Here is a 14,199-nt window from a genome sequence, read left to right as displayed (position 1 = left end):
ACTGATATAAGAAACATTAAATAGCATTTTACTTAATGCAGATTTCAGTGGGATACATTTACATAAAAGGTAAACTAGACCTGGCCTTTTGTGTACAGGAATGAGTAAATGACTAAAAGCTTTATCCATTTAATTTAGAGATTTGATTCCATTTTCTTTTTATCTCCATCCTCCAATCTCCAAACCTTACTCTCCTTAAAGTGTATATCATCCAGGGAATGGTAACATCACTTAAAAACATTTAGCTTAAAGTAAGTAATTCACTAAATGATGATATAATTATGCATTGGGCTCTGATCCAGGCACCTTCCCTAGTGCTTTGGAGAGTACAGTGCTGAATAGCCCTTCTCTCAGGTAGTTTAGAGTCTAGTGATGGAAAGGAGAGCAAAGCACATTAATTACAATGCAGAGGAAATGTTATAAGTGCATAAATCTGGACTAAGTACTGAGCGTATTTGGCAAGAGAGAACAGAACTAGAAGACAGCTGTCTAAAACCATTTTCACAACATCTCATTTAAAATAGATAAATATGGTGTCAATGAGACAAAGCTCCAACCCTCTCTCCCTTAAATGTAGCAAAATCAATCTCTGTTCTCCAAAACTAATCCAGACTAGTCAACTTTATACCCTAATGCCTATCCCTATGATCAGTCCAAAGGACTTGTCTCCTGATTGTGGCTTTCAACCCTGCCCCATTCAGATGTTCTTTCACATTAACCCTATTTCCAGTTACCTATAGATATGTCCTTTTAGGCTTTTAGTGTCAACTCTAGACAAATGACAATCTTTATATGACCCAGTGGTCCTTAAGTTATTTGCTTTCTCAATTGATATCTTTTTATTAAGACTTCTGTTGTTTTGCAGGCTCTAAATCTACAAAAACTGGAGCCTCATTAAATTAATTCTTCCTTTCCTTGGAGAGGCAGTGTGGTATGATGTCTTTGATTTCTAATTGGTAGCTCTCAGACTTTAGCCATATCATTTGGTATCTCTATACTTTGATTTTTTCCTCTCTAATGTGGGAACTAATAATATAGACCACAGAGGTAGAACATGAGCAAAAGCCCAACCAATGGCTCAGTAGTATTGATTGAACCATCTATTGCATTTTTCTATTCATTCACTCTCATTTCCAAACTGGTGTCCATCAAGTCTACCTTCCTTTAGTTCATCATTGGAATGTCAGAAATATTTCTCTTCTCTCCATTTTTCTGTACTGTAATCTCTCATTCAGAAATTTTCCATTCTAGCTCCTCTCCCATAGAAATTTATGTTAGGATTACTACAAAAACCTTCAAGAGTTTTTCCATGTCTTAAACCTCTCTTCTCCCCACTCATCCAACTATTGCAAAAGAAATCCTACTGAAATAGGGCTACATTTTTTTTTTTTAAATTCTCTTGGGTTTTTGGTTTCCTATCCATCTAATCTAAAACCAAGTTGTTAGGGCTTTCAGCAATGTGACTTCACTTGACAATAGAAACATGCCACTCTACATGATACACACTGGTGTGATTTTTTTTCTGTAACATCATTTCTCATATGAAGTATATATACCAGTCCCCTATTACACGTACCTAACTTTCTCCCCAAGCCCACACTGTACACCACCTTGCACATCTATCATTGTCTGGGTTTGTGTCCTTCACTGGGGTCAGGAAGTTTCATTAGTGATTTAACATATGAGAAGAATTGCCACTGTCCTAGAAGACCTGCCATGGAGTCTCTTTTTGGAGTTCTCTCACATGCACTCTTGGTTGCTCTTTTGTGGTTATGCCTGTCAATGGGGCCAGCTTCATGTGCCTGCGATTTGTGCTCAGAAGGCCCATGTGTTTGGTTTAAGGGTCTGCTGTTGCTGTCTTGAATTTCTTAATTTTTGAACCAGAGTTTCTACATCTTAATTTTTCACTGGGCCTACAAAAGATTTAGCCTCCCCTGCATTATTTTGAGTTGTGTTAAAGTAAGAGATTTATAAGAGTCATCTTTATTATAGCCAGATTCTAGGTACTCTGAATACTCCAGTGTTTAATGCCACATCAGAATCAAGGGTCATTATAGTTTTTCAAGCAGCAAAATAAAAGTACTTTAACTATTATCCTCAATTTTCATATGCTGTTCTATCTTCCTCAGAACAGCATTTCTGTATCTTAATTGAGCCTTGCTACAGTAGGACCATGGAGTAAGTCTATAAAATGCTTGGAGAGACTACATTGAAAAATACAATCAGAGACTTAGACTTAGAAAACCTGAATCTACAGATCCTTTTGATATTGAGGGTATTGTCCCTTATCTGAAACCCCATAAGAGAAATTGTTTTCAGCTCTCAATGCTTAGGGAGAGATTTGTGTCACATGACCCATTAGTGTTATTGACCACAAAAATGGTGTAATTGATTGTGTTTCTACTGTAGCTTTTGTTGTCTAAAAGTTGAGAGTCAAGTTTGCAGATTAAATTGTATTCACAATGTATCTTGGCTTTGATGTTCTAATTTCCATTTTTTTCTTTTCCATACTTATTCACATTTTTGTTTTATTATATGTATTATTTGTTTTATTATAAGTATTCTATATATTTATATGTATTATTTTATTTATTATATGTATTGTTTTATATCTCAAATTCTAGATAACTGTCACATAGTAGGTACCCAATGAATAGCTGATGAATGAGTTAGGCAGCATTCCATGATTTAATGCATTCCTGAAAGTACATGAGTATCAAATATTGAAAGACAGGTGACAAATAAATGCATAATGGTGGCAATAGTTATGTTCTCTTTAAACTACCAAATAATATAAAGTCCTGAATTATATTTTGCCTTTCAGAATTAATTTTTGACCTTATGGTATCTGCATTTATAAAAGCCCTTTGTTCCTGCCCATTTCAATTGAACATTCTTAACCAGCTTCAGACATCAAATCCAGACTGAAGAACCCCTGACTTCAGTCTTCGTACTTTGCATCAAATACAATAAATTTATTCATCACTTTCATAATATAGGGTGTCCCTGTATTTTTATATTTTATTCTTCCTTCATTAAAATCTTGCAAATGAAAGCAGTAACAACCACATTGCTCCTCTGACAGACCCCCAAAATTGAACTGTTGACTGGTAAACAAGTCCCAGAAGTTTAATTGCCCTGCAAAAACTGAATTGGAATCGCAAAAGGCTATTTAATAGTGACAATACCTAATCTTTGGAAGTAGGATTGCATTAAAGTTGAGGAGCTCTTTACAAATAAGAAATTTAATAAAAACACATCACATCTCATTTTCTACCCCAAGCCTTCTTTGCCTTCCTTCTGTAAACTGCTCCTGCCCTTCTCTGTACCTCCTGGTTCATTTAGCCCTCAATCGCTCTTCTTTTATTCTATCCTGGTCCAGGTGAGTTTCTCCAACCAGAACAGGGTCATACTTTTTTTTTTTTTTTTTTTTTAACTTCTTAATATAGCTTACCCCTTGGCATAGTGTCAGGAGCATGACTGATATTTTTTTATTTACTATTTTTTACTAGGACAATAAATTTGGTGTGGAGATGTCTTATCTTGGATATATGGCAATCAGTATAGACAATGGTATGTGTGTGTGTGTGAGAAAGCAGTTGAAAGGAGGGTCTAAGTGTAATGCTAGAGCATTTTGGAAACAGTGAGTCATTTATATGTTGGAGTAGCACTAATTGAATGCAATGGTGAGCTGGCTCATTCTCTAAGTTTCTGAAAACCTGATATAAAAAAACTTACTCTGATAATCAAGAAACTGAGAAATGAGATTAATAAAAAAATTGCTTCTTTGTTTTCTTTTTTTAAAATACATTTTTATTGATTTCAGAGAAGAAGGGAGGGGGAGAGATATATAAAAACATCAATGATGAGAGGGAATCATTCATCGGTTGCCTCCTGCATGCCCCACACTGGGGATTTAGCCTGCAACCTGGGCATATGACCTGACTTGGAATAGAACTGTGATCTCCTGATCCATGCCAGTGATCAGAATTAAGAGAATTCTTACACTATTTTAATATAAGGAAACAATAATAAGGAAGTGATCAAACTGCAGCTTTACTCAAAATAGCTTAGAAAATATTATAAATGCTTCTGTTTGTAGCATTTTACACAATATAGGTATTTTGCTATTTATGGACAGCAAATGATATCTAGTAATGTTCCTGAATAATTAACCAACAAGTGTCATTTATAGCAGGAAGCAATTGAAGAAGATATTAACATTCAGGATACACAGAACAGAAAGTACAGGGATCTTTAATTCATGGGTGAACAAAAATGGAAGCAACATGTTGAACATCACATTTTTTTATAAAACGGTTTTAGTGTCATATATTATTAAGTTGATACATAGCCGCAGAGTTTCTGCTCAATTCTCTGGGCCCCCCTACCCCCCAGCCTCCCATGCATCTTTAAGTAATATATGTATGCTATGCTATGAACAGAGTTGGTAGGGACAAGGTCAGCTAAGAGGAGGCGACCCCCCCTATTAATTGAGATAATTCAATTATATCTGTTTTATTGGTAGACAGATTCTCCTATTTGAGCAGAAAAAGGTTAGTCATTTCTGATTACATGTATTTGAGAACTACTTCCACATTTATATCTAATGCAGCTCTAAGAGGATTTCATGCCTGTTCTCCCAGTGAAAGGTTCTATTCTGCAGGATTTGTACCAGAGATAATAATAGGATTAATTTGCAGAGTATTTTAAAAATTCATCACAGCATTTTCGAATCTGTTCTCTCTTTTGATCCTCTTAGCAGCCCTGTAAGATGGGTTAAGTGTGTGTTCTATTCCCTTTGGACAAAAGAGGAAATTGAGGCGCTGAGGGGTTAGGTGATTGGTTAGAGGACAGACACTAAGTGAGTAACAGACCTAGAAGTTGTGTTCTGTGCCTCCCAGGTTTTGTGCTCACAGATCAGAAAGACCATTTCTGAACATAAACACCGAGTTATGAACCCTACATTCGGGTGCAAAGCAAAATCAAATAAGGAGTCCTTTAAAATGCTAATGCTATAGCCCCACATCTGGAAACTCCAATCCAGCTCAGATTTGAGGCCTACGACATCTACTAGTATTTATAATAGAACACTTATGTGGCTTTGAGTCTAGTTACCCAACATGATTAGATATTTACTCATTCATTTATCCAGTACTGTTCCCTGTGAATTTTTTCTTTATGTACTTTGCCTGTTTCCCTCATAGGTTGTTGGAAATTTTCAAATGTATTGACCTTTTCTCTGTGGCATAGTTATTGTTGAAGATGTCAAATTTGTTGTTGTTTCCTTATGACTGACATAGAGAAAAACCTACTCCAGTCCAAATTTTAAAAAAATTCAAAGATTATAAAGATATTTCATTTCTTACAACAAAATAAAATCCATATCTAGAAGAGACTTTTGTACATGGATAATAAACATGAGATACTTACTATGGCTCATAAAAACAAATGAAGGAAACAAAGATACTATTTTTTTTTTACTTTAAAATGTATAAAAGGTACAAAAATGTGATGTGACATCTGTGAGAATGAGTGTAAATGGGCACTTTATGTAATGTTGGGAGAGAGTTATGGGAACAATGTCTCTGGTGGTGAGATCAGCACTATTTCTCAAAAGTAAAAATGTATGTTCTCTTTGATCTAGCAGTACTACCTCCCAGAATTACAGAAATCTGTGCAGCAAGGGTGTTTAAGAATAGACATTGCAACAGTGTATGTAAGAGAAATAAATGGAGAACATCTAAATGCCTTCTCAGAGGTAACTAGTTAAAGAAATTATGGTACATGCATAAAAGAAATTATGCATTCATGAAAATAATAATACTTATGTGTGCTCATATGGCATGGTCTGCAAGGTACAGTAAGGCTATTAAATCTTAATTAAGGTTAAAAGTAAAAATTATGTATGTTACTATTTGAGTATTAAAAGGTGTATAAAGTAAATGTGTATGTCTATGCTGTGTACACATAGATATTTCTGTAAGGATAAAGAAACTATTAACTGTCACACATTTGGGAAGGAAAACAAAGTTTGAGGTAGAAAGGAAATTAATTTTATATATACTTTGTACCACTTAAATATTTTGTAATGTGTATTTGTTATTTTTTAATACTCAATAAATAATTGAAAATAATTTTAGTGCTTAAAATAATTGGCAAATAAAATGAACTGTAAGTTGTAAAATATATATTCTGCATTTTATTTTCGTTAGCACTTTTATTATGGTTTTATAATATAAAACTGATGTAACAAATCCATGTATATTTTCCCAAATATTACATATATTTCTATGATGATTATATCATTTCTATTTGAAAACTAATTATACGTTTGGGAAACATCATTTAGTAATTCCAGTCCATAATTCTCTAGTCGATCCATATCAGCTATCAGATTTTGACAGAGAAATAGGGTTTGCAAAATTAGAGAATGTCAGAACAACAAGGGGCCTCAGACATTTTTCTGGAGATAAAGAAAATCAAGACTAAGTAGATTTGTGTCTCCTGTGCTTGTACATTTGACTCACATGGCAAAATTTAGGATTAAGCTCAACTAAAATATAATACTAAGTAAATTGATATAGTGAGAGTCAGAGGACATGAATTATTTAAAACAACTTTTTGTTAGCTGGCTGTCCATCCATGAACAAGTCTCCTTTGCTCTCCAGGCTCAAGTTCTTACAACTTTGCAAAGCTTGGTGGAACCCAGGGAAGCTGTTTGCACCCATTCCATTTTGACTGAAAACAATTTAAGAGATTCATGAACTAACTCAGGACCTTATTAACTTTATTACTTTCTCTAATTTTCCAAAATTTCTGGGTCTACATAAATGTTCTCATTCAAAAGACAAGCCACATTAAATCAAATGAACATTTGTTTAAACAATTACTCTGAGCAGAATATTTTAGTAGTTCTTGTAAACCCTTTCCCGGGTGAAAAACTCACATTTTTGCCTCATGGTTCAAATACAGCTCAAGTTCATGTGAATCTTATTTTCTTTGATTAATTATCTCACAAACTGTCCAATTCACAATATGTTCTTGTGGTGTTCTTTTATTGTGTAGGGTGGCTTCTTCCAAAGCCAGAGTCTAACTTTTCTATTTCCCATTGCATGAACCTAATTAGCTCTTGTGACTTTAACAATAAATCCAGAATAATAGTGAGTGAAAACAGATATTTCAGACTGAGAGAAACTTTTTAGATCACAAATCAGACCTAATATTGACTTTTCAGTTGCCAGAACTACTTTTCAGTAATTCAGGGGGATGCAACATGAAAAACTAAGACAGCAATGTCCCCAGGATGAGACGTTGATATATTGTGGAAGGCCCCTGCCGAGAGAGAAGAGCAAGGAGCAATGGACAGAATGTAAAAACAGACTCATGACTCAGCATCATGATCCCTCTGTTTGTGCCCCTCAAAGAGAGAAATCTAAGAATACCCAAATAAGGGCTGGAAGAGGTTAATGGGTGGGTGGGGGTGGTGGGGGTAGGGAGAAGGAAGACCTATGTAATACTCTCAACATTGAAGATTAAAAGAAAAAAAAAGAATACCCAAATATATAAATGGGTCTGCGATTGTCTAATAACTTCCTTCAATCACAGGGGTAATCAGTGTTAAACTCTAATTTGTTTTCATATTTTTGAGGGAAATTTTAATTCTTCTATGTTTTAATGTTTGGGGTATACAAATTTAGATCCCTTTTCCTAAAATTAAGTAATTAAATAGAACACTATTAAAAGTATATAATTTCTATATGTAAAATCCCCAACATTGTATCAGTAAGTCTGCTATTTAACATATCTCCCCCAAGATCTCTTAAATCTCCTATGATTAAAGATCAATGCTCTGAACAATTTAAAACATTGTTTTTATAATGGTATATTTCGACCTCATAGTGCTATTCTATCTGCAAAACCCAAAAAATACTTTTAGAAAATGTCTACCCAAACACTTAGTCTCATCATTTGTCTGCTTTTGACTTGTTATTTGATTAGTGGTGTGTGTTGGCTTCGCTGTCTTAAACTGCATCCCGATTTTGCTCTTTGCCTGCAGGCAGAGTTCACAGCCATGCGGGAGCAGTACATGCGAGGTGGGGAGGGCTTCATTGTCTGCTACTCCGTCACCGACCGCCAATCATTCCAGGAGGCTGCCAAGTTTAAAGAGCTCATTTTTCAGGTCCGTCACACCTACGAAATACCCCTGGTGCTGGTGGGCAACAAAATTGACCTGGAACAGTTCCGCCAGGTGAGTGCCAATTTTATCCATTAGCTTTTGTCTTTTCCTCCTCGGACACATAGTGCCAAGTATGGCTGCTTTCCAAAGTTCATATGGAGAATTCTGAGAAAGAAGTGATGCACATGATTTTTCTAAGAAATCTTGGAGATTCTGTGGCATTTTGTGCTAGCCACCACAATATGTCCCATCTCACATCAGACTTTGCTATGTCCTTACCACTCACTCTCCCATCAGGAGGCTACTTCTACCAGCCTCCTGGATCTGGGCTGGTCCTGTGATTTATTTTAAGCGGTAGAGTATAGTATAACTTCTAAGGTTGAGCCTTAAGAGTGAAGCACATTCTTCTTTTGCCACCTGAAATACCTGCTATTAGGGTCAAGCTGCCATTTAAAAAGACCAAGCCAACCACTGGACTGAGCCAAGTGTACAAAGCAACATCCAGTCTCATGGCTGTCTCTATCAAGGTACCAGACATGTGGGCAAAACCATTGTGCATGTGCCAGCACCAACCACTGTCTGACTGTTACCTCATCAGATACCTTAGGCCCGTGGTCAGCAATCTCTGGTTCGCGAGCCACGTCTGCAGCTCTTTGGCCCCTTGAGTGTGGCTCTTCCACAAAATACCACGGCCTGGGCGAGTCTATTTTGAAGAAGTGGCGTTAGAAGAAGTTTAAGTTTAAAAAATTTGGCTCTCAAAAGAAATTTCAATCGTTGTACTGTTGATATTTGGCTCTGTTGACTAATGAGTTTGCCGACCACTGCCCTAGCCAATCTGATGGAACAGGAAAACCTCCCAGCTGAGCCTTGTCTGGATTTCTGACCTCTAGAATACTGGGCAAATAACATGGAATTGTTTAAATCACCATGTTGGGGATTTTTTATTGTTTCATGAAAAATTAATCAAAACAGAACCTTGGCCACCTTCCAGGATCAGAACAAGCAAAAACATCTCAGGTTGAATAAGAAGTGAATCTGCTTCAAGTTGCCCCGGCTATATCACTGTGATCCTCAGACAGTCTCACAATTTCTCCCAGCAAACAAAATGGATAACACAGAAGCCATGTCTACTTTAGGCTGTGATCCATTGCCGGAGTTTATGTGGCGCATCACAGTTTATTCTCATGTCATCAGACACTATCAGGGCCTAATGGGCAAACCATGATGGCCTCGTCTCAGATGTCTACCGAGTAATACTTCAGCTGTCCGTAGGACTCCTGAAGAGACTAAAAAACAAAAACCTAGCTCAGGGACCAGACAAACCATTTTTACAATTTCATTGCCGTGACTAACTTTGTGCAAAGTCAACATTACTGAAAAGTTAAATGCAAATCAAATTTTTGTAAATCCAATTCTCTAAATCGAGTGGCTTAGTTATAATCTGAGATGCTTCATCTTTATTTGCATTGACTTTAAAATTGAACTGGTTTATGTTAGATGTCTTTAGCCTGCTAATAAGTCCTTTGCTGAGGTGAGAATCTTTGCTAAAGCAATTAGCTTTCTCCTACATTAAGTATTTTTTACATTTGGATTTTTGTATCTAATGCATTTTAAGTTAAAGTGAAAAGTTCTCGTATGGAGCTAATGTTTATGAATTTATGCCTAACTCAGAAAATTATTCCTGTGACTTCCTGCAATGCATTTTTGTGATGACTTTTTTTGTATATTTTACTTGGAAGCCTAAGCATCTTAAAGTGGAGGCTAACTGCTTTTAAGGAGCTCTGATATTTGTTTGTTTCCTCTGCACCTGTTCTTCTGTCTTGCTTTATTGCTTTCTCTTTCTCCAAGCAATGTTTAGTGTAATATGGTTACATTACTACAGGATAGAAATTCAAGTTTTTTCTCACTAGCTAAGAATCTATTCTCAGACACTTGACAGAAAGGCAGGAGAGAGGTATAAGTCTAGTGGTGAAAGCTTCAGATACTCCTCTGAGGGAAGGGATGTGTTACTATTTCTTTAGGAATTCTGGGAGTGGCATGAGGGAGCACCCTGAGTTGCAGGTGTACCATCAGTGATCACATGACCACCATTATTGCATTTCCCAGAATTCCTAGAGAATATGAAACTTTAATTGGATGTCAGTCAAGAGAGCTGTAAGTAACTGAGAAAGCAAGTGAATTTGATAACATAAGGAAAACTTCTTCCAGCAAAAGTTAATCAGGTTAATCTCTAGAATGATTGTTCTCCATGATTCCAACACTGGCTGGCATTGGCTTTCACCTCACTCCCCTGGCCTTGCTCCTACTTTCCTAGGCTCAGTAGTGGTCATTTGCATGACCCAAAGGGATATTTAAGAAGACCCCTATCTCAGCCCGGTTAATTGCATTTTAGCAGTGATGTGAATCCCCAGCATCACAAATATCACTGAAACAAATAGCAAAAAAGACATTAAGGTGAGTGAGTAATTTTGCAGATTTGACAGACGTTTCCTTTTAGATTAAGAAAAGTAAACAAGGTAGTCACAGAAAGTGTAATAACCATGAAAACCCAAATTATAATACTTTAAAAAATGTTCATGTACCCAGTAATGATGTGTTGCTATGCTAATTTGGCTTCTGGCTGTGGTGTTTGTGCTGGAAATAATTATTCCTATAATTGTATAGTGGCTTTCCTTTTCAAAATGCTTTCAATGCCCACTTTAGTTTAACCATAGAACTGCCCTGTGTAGTTTTAAGACAAGCATATGATGGATGATGGAGATATTTGAGATGATACTGACAGAAATTTACTTTAAGAAACTACTGCTGTTTGTAACAAAATTAATACTACACCCCAGATCATGCATACCTCTTTTAGTACATCAGTATTTAAAGGTGAAGTGTGTTGTTTTTTTCATCTAAAAACAAAAGCAAAGATGCTGACACTTGCATCATCTCTAGCCCAAAGGACTTTGGTGAAGATTCCTAGATTAACAAATTTTAACTCTCACAGATCCTGGGGGAAATTATTCTGGCTTTGGTTTAGGGCTGGGAGCCAGAGAAGTGGGATCCCAACCCAGTAGCTATTCTTCCTCCTGGTCTACATTGAAAGAGATTGAAAGAAAAACTATTTCTTACCATGTTTGCTTGGTGTAGAGTAGATAGTGGCTGCATTCCTAGTGCATTTTGGTGAATATTTATTCCCTTTCTAACAAGAAAATAAATGAGTTTCAGTGACTGATGTTTTTATCATCATTTGCCAATCTGAGCTGAAATATTGAGGGGCTCTGTTCAAAGTTTAATATTTTATCTGGGAGCAATATTCATGTTGACACTGACAATGCTGATGGTACATTTAGTAGTTGGAAGGCTCTGTGACAGGCTCTTACCACACATAATTATATGTATTCCTTTCCACAAGCCCATGAATAGACTCCTACATGATATCTGAGTCAACTGACTCTTTAATACATCCAGTAACTTGGTCAAGGTTATATTATATTATAATGTTGACTTGCAAACCATTGTTATTTTTCATCAGTTAGTTGTTGTTTTTTATCAGCTTTAGGAACTTAGCATGTTCCTCAGAGAATGGGACATGAGCAATTGCATTCTATTGGCAGGTTGAAGCAGGAAGGATCAGAATGATAACTACTTGGATGTGGATTGTGGAACTCATGGACCCTGAGCAAGTCAGAAGTTGGGGGGTAGGGGAAGAATATGAAGAAAAGTAAGAGAAAAGAAATGAGGGTCAATACCACTGAAAAGCACTGTTTGTTAATCAACTAAATATTGTGTCCACAGTCCACCCAGTCTATTCTAAAGCCTTTTTTAAGGTCCCAGACAATATTAGGTCCCTGAGCTTCCAAGGTCTTTGTCCCTACTATCGTCTTTTGTAGTTACACTGGGAAGTGGAAGGGGATAATTCCAGTTTTTGGTTTTGCAAAACCCTGACCAACTGTGCAAGTGAAAATGGTGCTAAGAATGAAATGGGTTCCAGGGATTTGGGAGCTAGATTAGCAAAGTTTGATATCAGTTCCAGACCACAAACTGTTTTATCCTGAGGTGGACTGTGACAAAACCCTCAGGACTGACAGTCTAATTGCAGCTTAATACTCAGCTTGAAGCTTTGAATATCTGCTTTGCACAGGCTGAGTAACTCTTCGAATGCTGATTGTGGATTGTGAAAAGGCCTCTGTTTACTCTTCAGTGAGCTATCTAATGAAAATAGTTCCATTCCTGTACTGAGAGGGGCATGTGGAAGCTGTGTGGATTAAGAATCACAGTATTAAGGAAAAACACACACACCTATTTAGAGTTATATGAAGCATGTACTTATCTTTGCAGAATAGTGGCAGCTTTGGAGCAAGGTGAAGGAATGAATAAGTCAGTCTTTCCCCTGAGGGACTTTCCATTCTCCTCAGAAAGGATCTATACATAGGAACAGGGCAGAGAACCATACTAAACAATAAAACAAAATGTTGAAAAATGTGGCATTGTGCATTGAGTGCAGTTATTGTTGAGAACTAGAAAAGATGATGTGGGCAGCATTTTTTGAGGAAGGATGATGCCAAATGGAGAGGCATCCTGACTAGGTAGGAAGGATCAGGTGAATGCTGATAGTTCTTTTAGGAAGGACCAGCAAGAGTACATCTACAGAGTAGGAAATCGATTGTGGGGCTATGAATCTGCACAAGCCATGAATGCTAGGGAAGGAGGACAGTGGATAAAATTGCTTAAATTGAGCTCATCATTTTTTAAACTAATCACTTAAAAGATCTCCTAAAGAAAGCAAATACCAAGTGGGCGACATTTTACATGTTTCTGTTGTCTTAGCCAAGAGTTCAGCTCTCCATGCCCTTTCCTAGGTATCCTGTCCTGGCCTAACTCTGGTATTTGAGAGAATTTTCCTCAGCTCTTAGTCAGGCTCTGTACATAATAAATCAGTGTCAGTGTCAGTGTCAATGTGTCTGTGCAGTTGTAGGTATAGGTATATGAGAGACCAAGGCAATTCTGTAAATCCAAAAGAATAATACCAGTGTCGCTCAGTGGTTGAGTGCTGACCTAAGAACCAAGAAGTCACAGTTCGATTCCTGTCAGGGCACATGCCTGAGTTACGGGATAAATCCCCAGTGTGAGGCATGCAGGAGTCAGCCGGTCAATGATTCTCCCTCTTCACTGATGTTTCTCTCTCTCTCTCCCCCTCTCCCTTCCTCTCTGAAATCAATAAAAATATATTTTAAAAATGAGAGTAATACCTATATGTTGAATTACAAGTAGTCTACAAGAGAAGAATTTGCAGTTTGCACATTGGGAATATTTTAACTTTATCGAACCACATGTTTAGGAAATTACATAATCCATATTTCCCTTAAATGTCTTATTTTTAAATAATTATAGAGGTATAGGAAATTGCAAAAAAATATGTAGAAAAGGTAATGTGTTATTTTCTTAACATCCTTGGTGTTTATATCTTATACTAGAAGCCCGGTGCACGAAATTCGTGCACGGCGGGGGGTTGTCCCTCAGCCCAGCCTGTACCCTCTCCAATATGGGACTCCTGGAGGGATGTCCGACTGCCCGTTTAGGCCCGATCCTGGTGGGATCGGGCCTAAATGGGCAGTCGGACATCCCTTTCACAATCCAGGACTGCTGGCTCCCAACTGCTTGCCTGCCTGCCTTCCTGATTGCCCCTAACCGCTTCTGCCTGCCAGCCTGATCACCCCCTAACCACTCCACTGCCAGCCTGGTTGATGCTGAACTGCCCCCCTGCCAGCCTGTTTGCCCCCAACTTCCCTCCTCTGCCAGCCTGGTCACCCCTTACTGCCCTCCCTTGCAGGCCGGGTGCCTCCCAACTGCCCTCCCCTGCTGGCCATCTTGTGTCCACATGGGGGCAGGATCTTTGACCACATGGGGGCAGCTATATTGTGTGTTGCAGTGATGATCAATCTTCATACAACTCTTTTATTATATAGGATAGAGGCCTGGTACAGGGGTGGGGGCCAGCTGGTTTGCCCTGAAGGGTATCCTGGATCAGGGTG

General features: G+C 37.5%; 1 protein-coding gene across 1 annotated transcript in view; it reads left to right on the top strand.

Moving 5' to 3' along the window:
• The window catches only part of RIT2 (Ras like without CAAX 2), a gene marked incomplete at both ends in the record, with an annotated part of 256,393 nt that overhangs the window by 127,973 nt on the left and 114,221 nt on the right, over nt 1-14,199 (top strand). The window contains one exon of the mRNA XM_079784845.1: nt 8,060-8,251. Coding sequence (XP_079640971.1) covers nt 8,060-8,251 — 192 coding nt within the window. The remainder of the gene's footprint in view (nt 1-8,059; nt 8,252-14,199) is intronic.

Source organism: Cnephaeus nilssonii (genome assembly GCF_951640355.1).
Source record: "Cnephaeus nilssonii genome assembly, chromosome: 11".
Lineage (NCBI taxonomy): Eukaryota > Metazoa > Chordata > Mammalia > Chiroptera > Vespertilionidae > Cnephaeus > Cnephaeus nilssonii.
The sequence above is the reverse complement of the archived record's forward strand: the minus strand, read 5'-3'. Positions and strand labels throughout refer to the sequence as shown.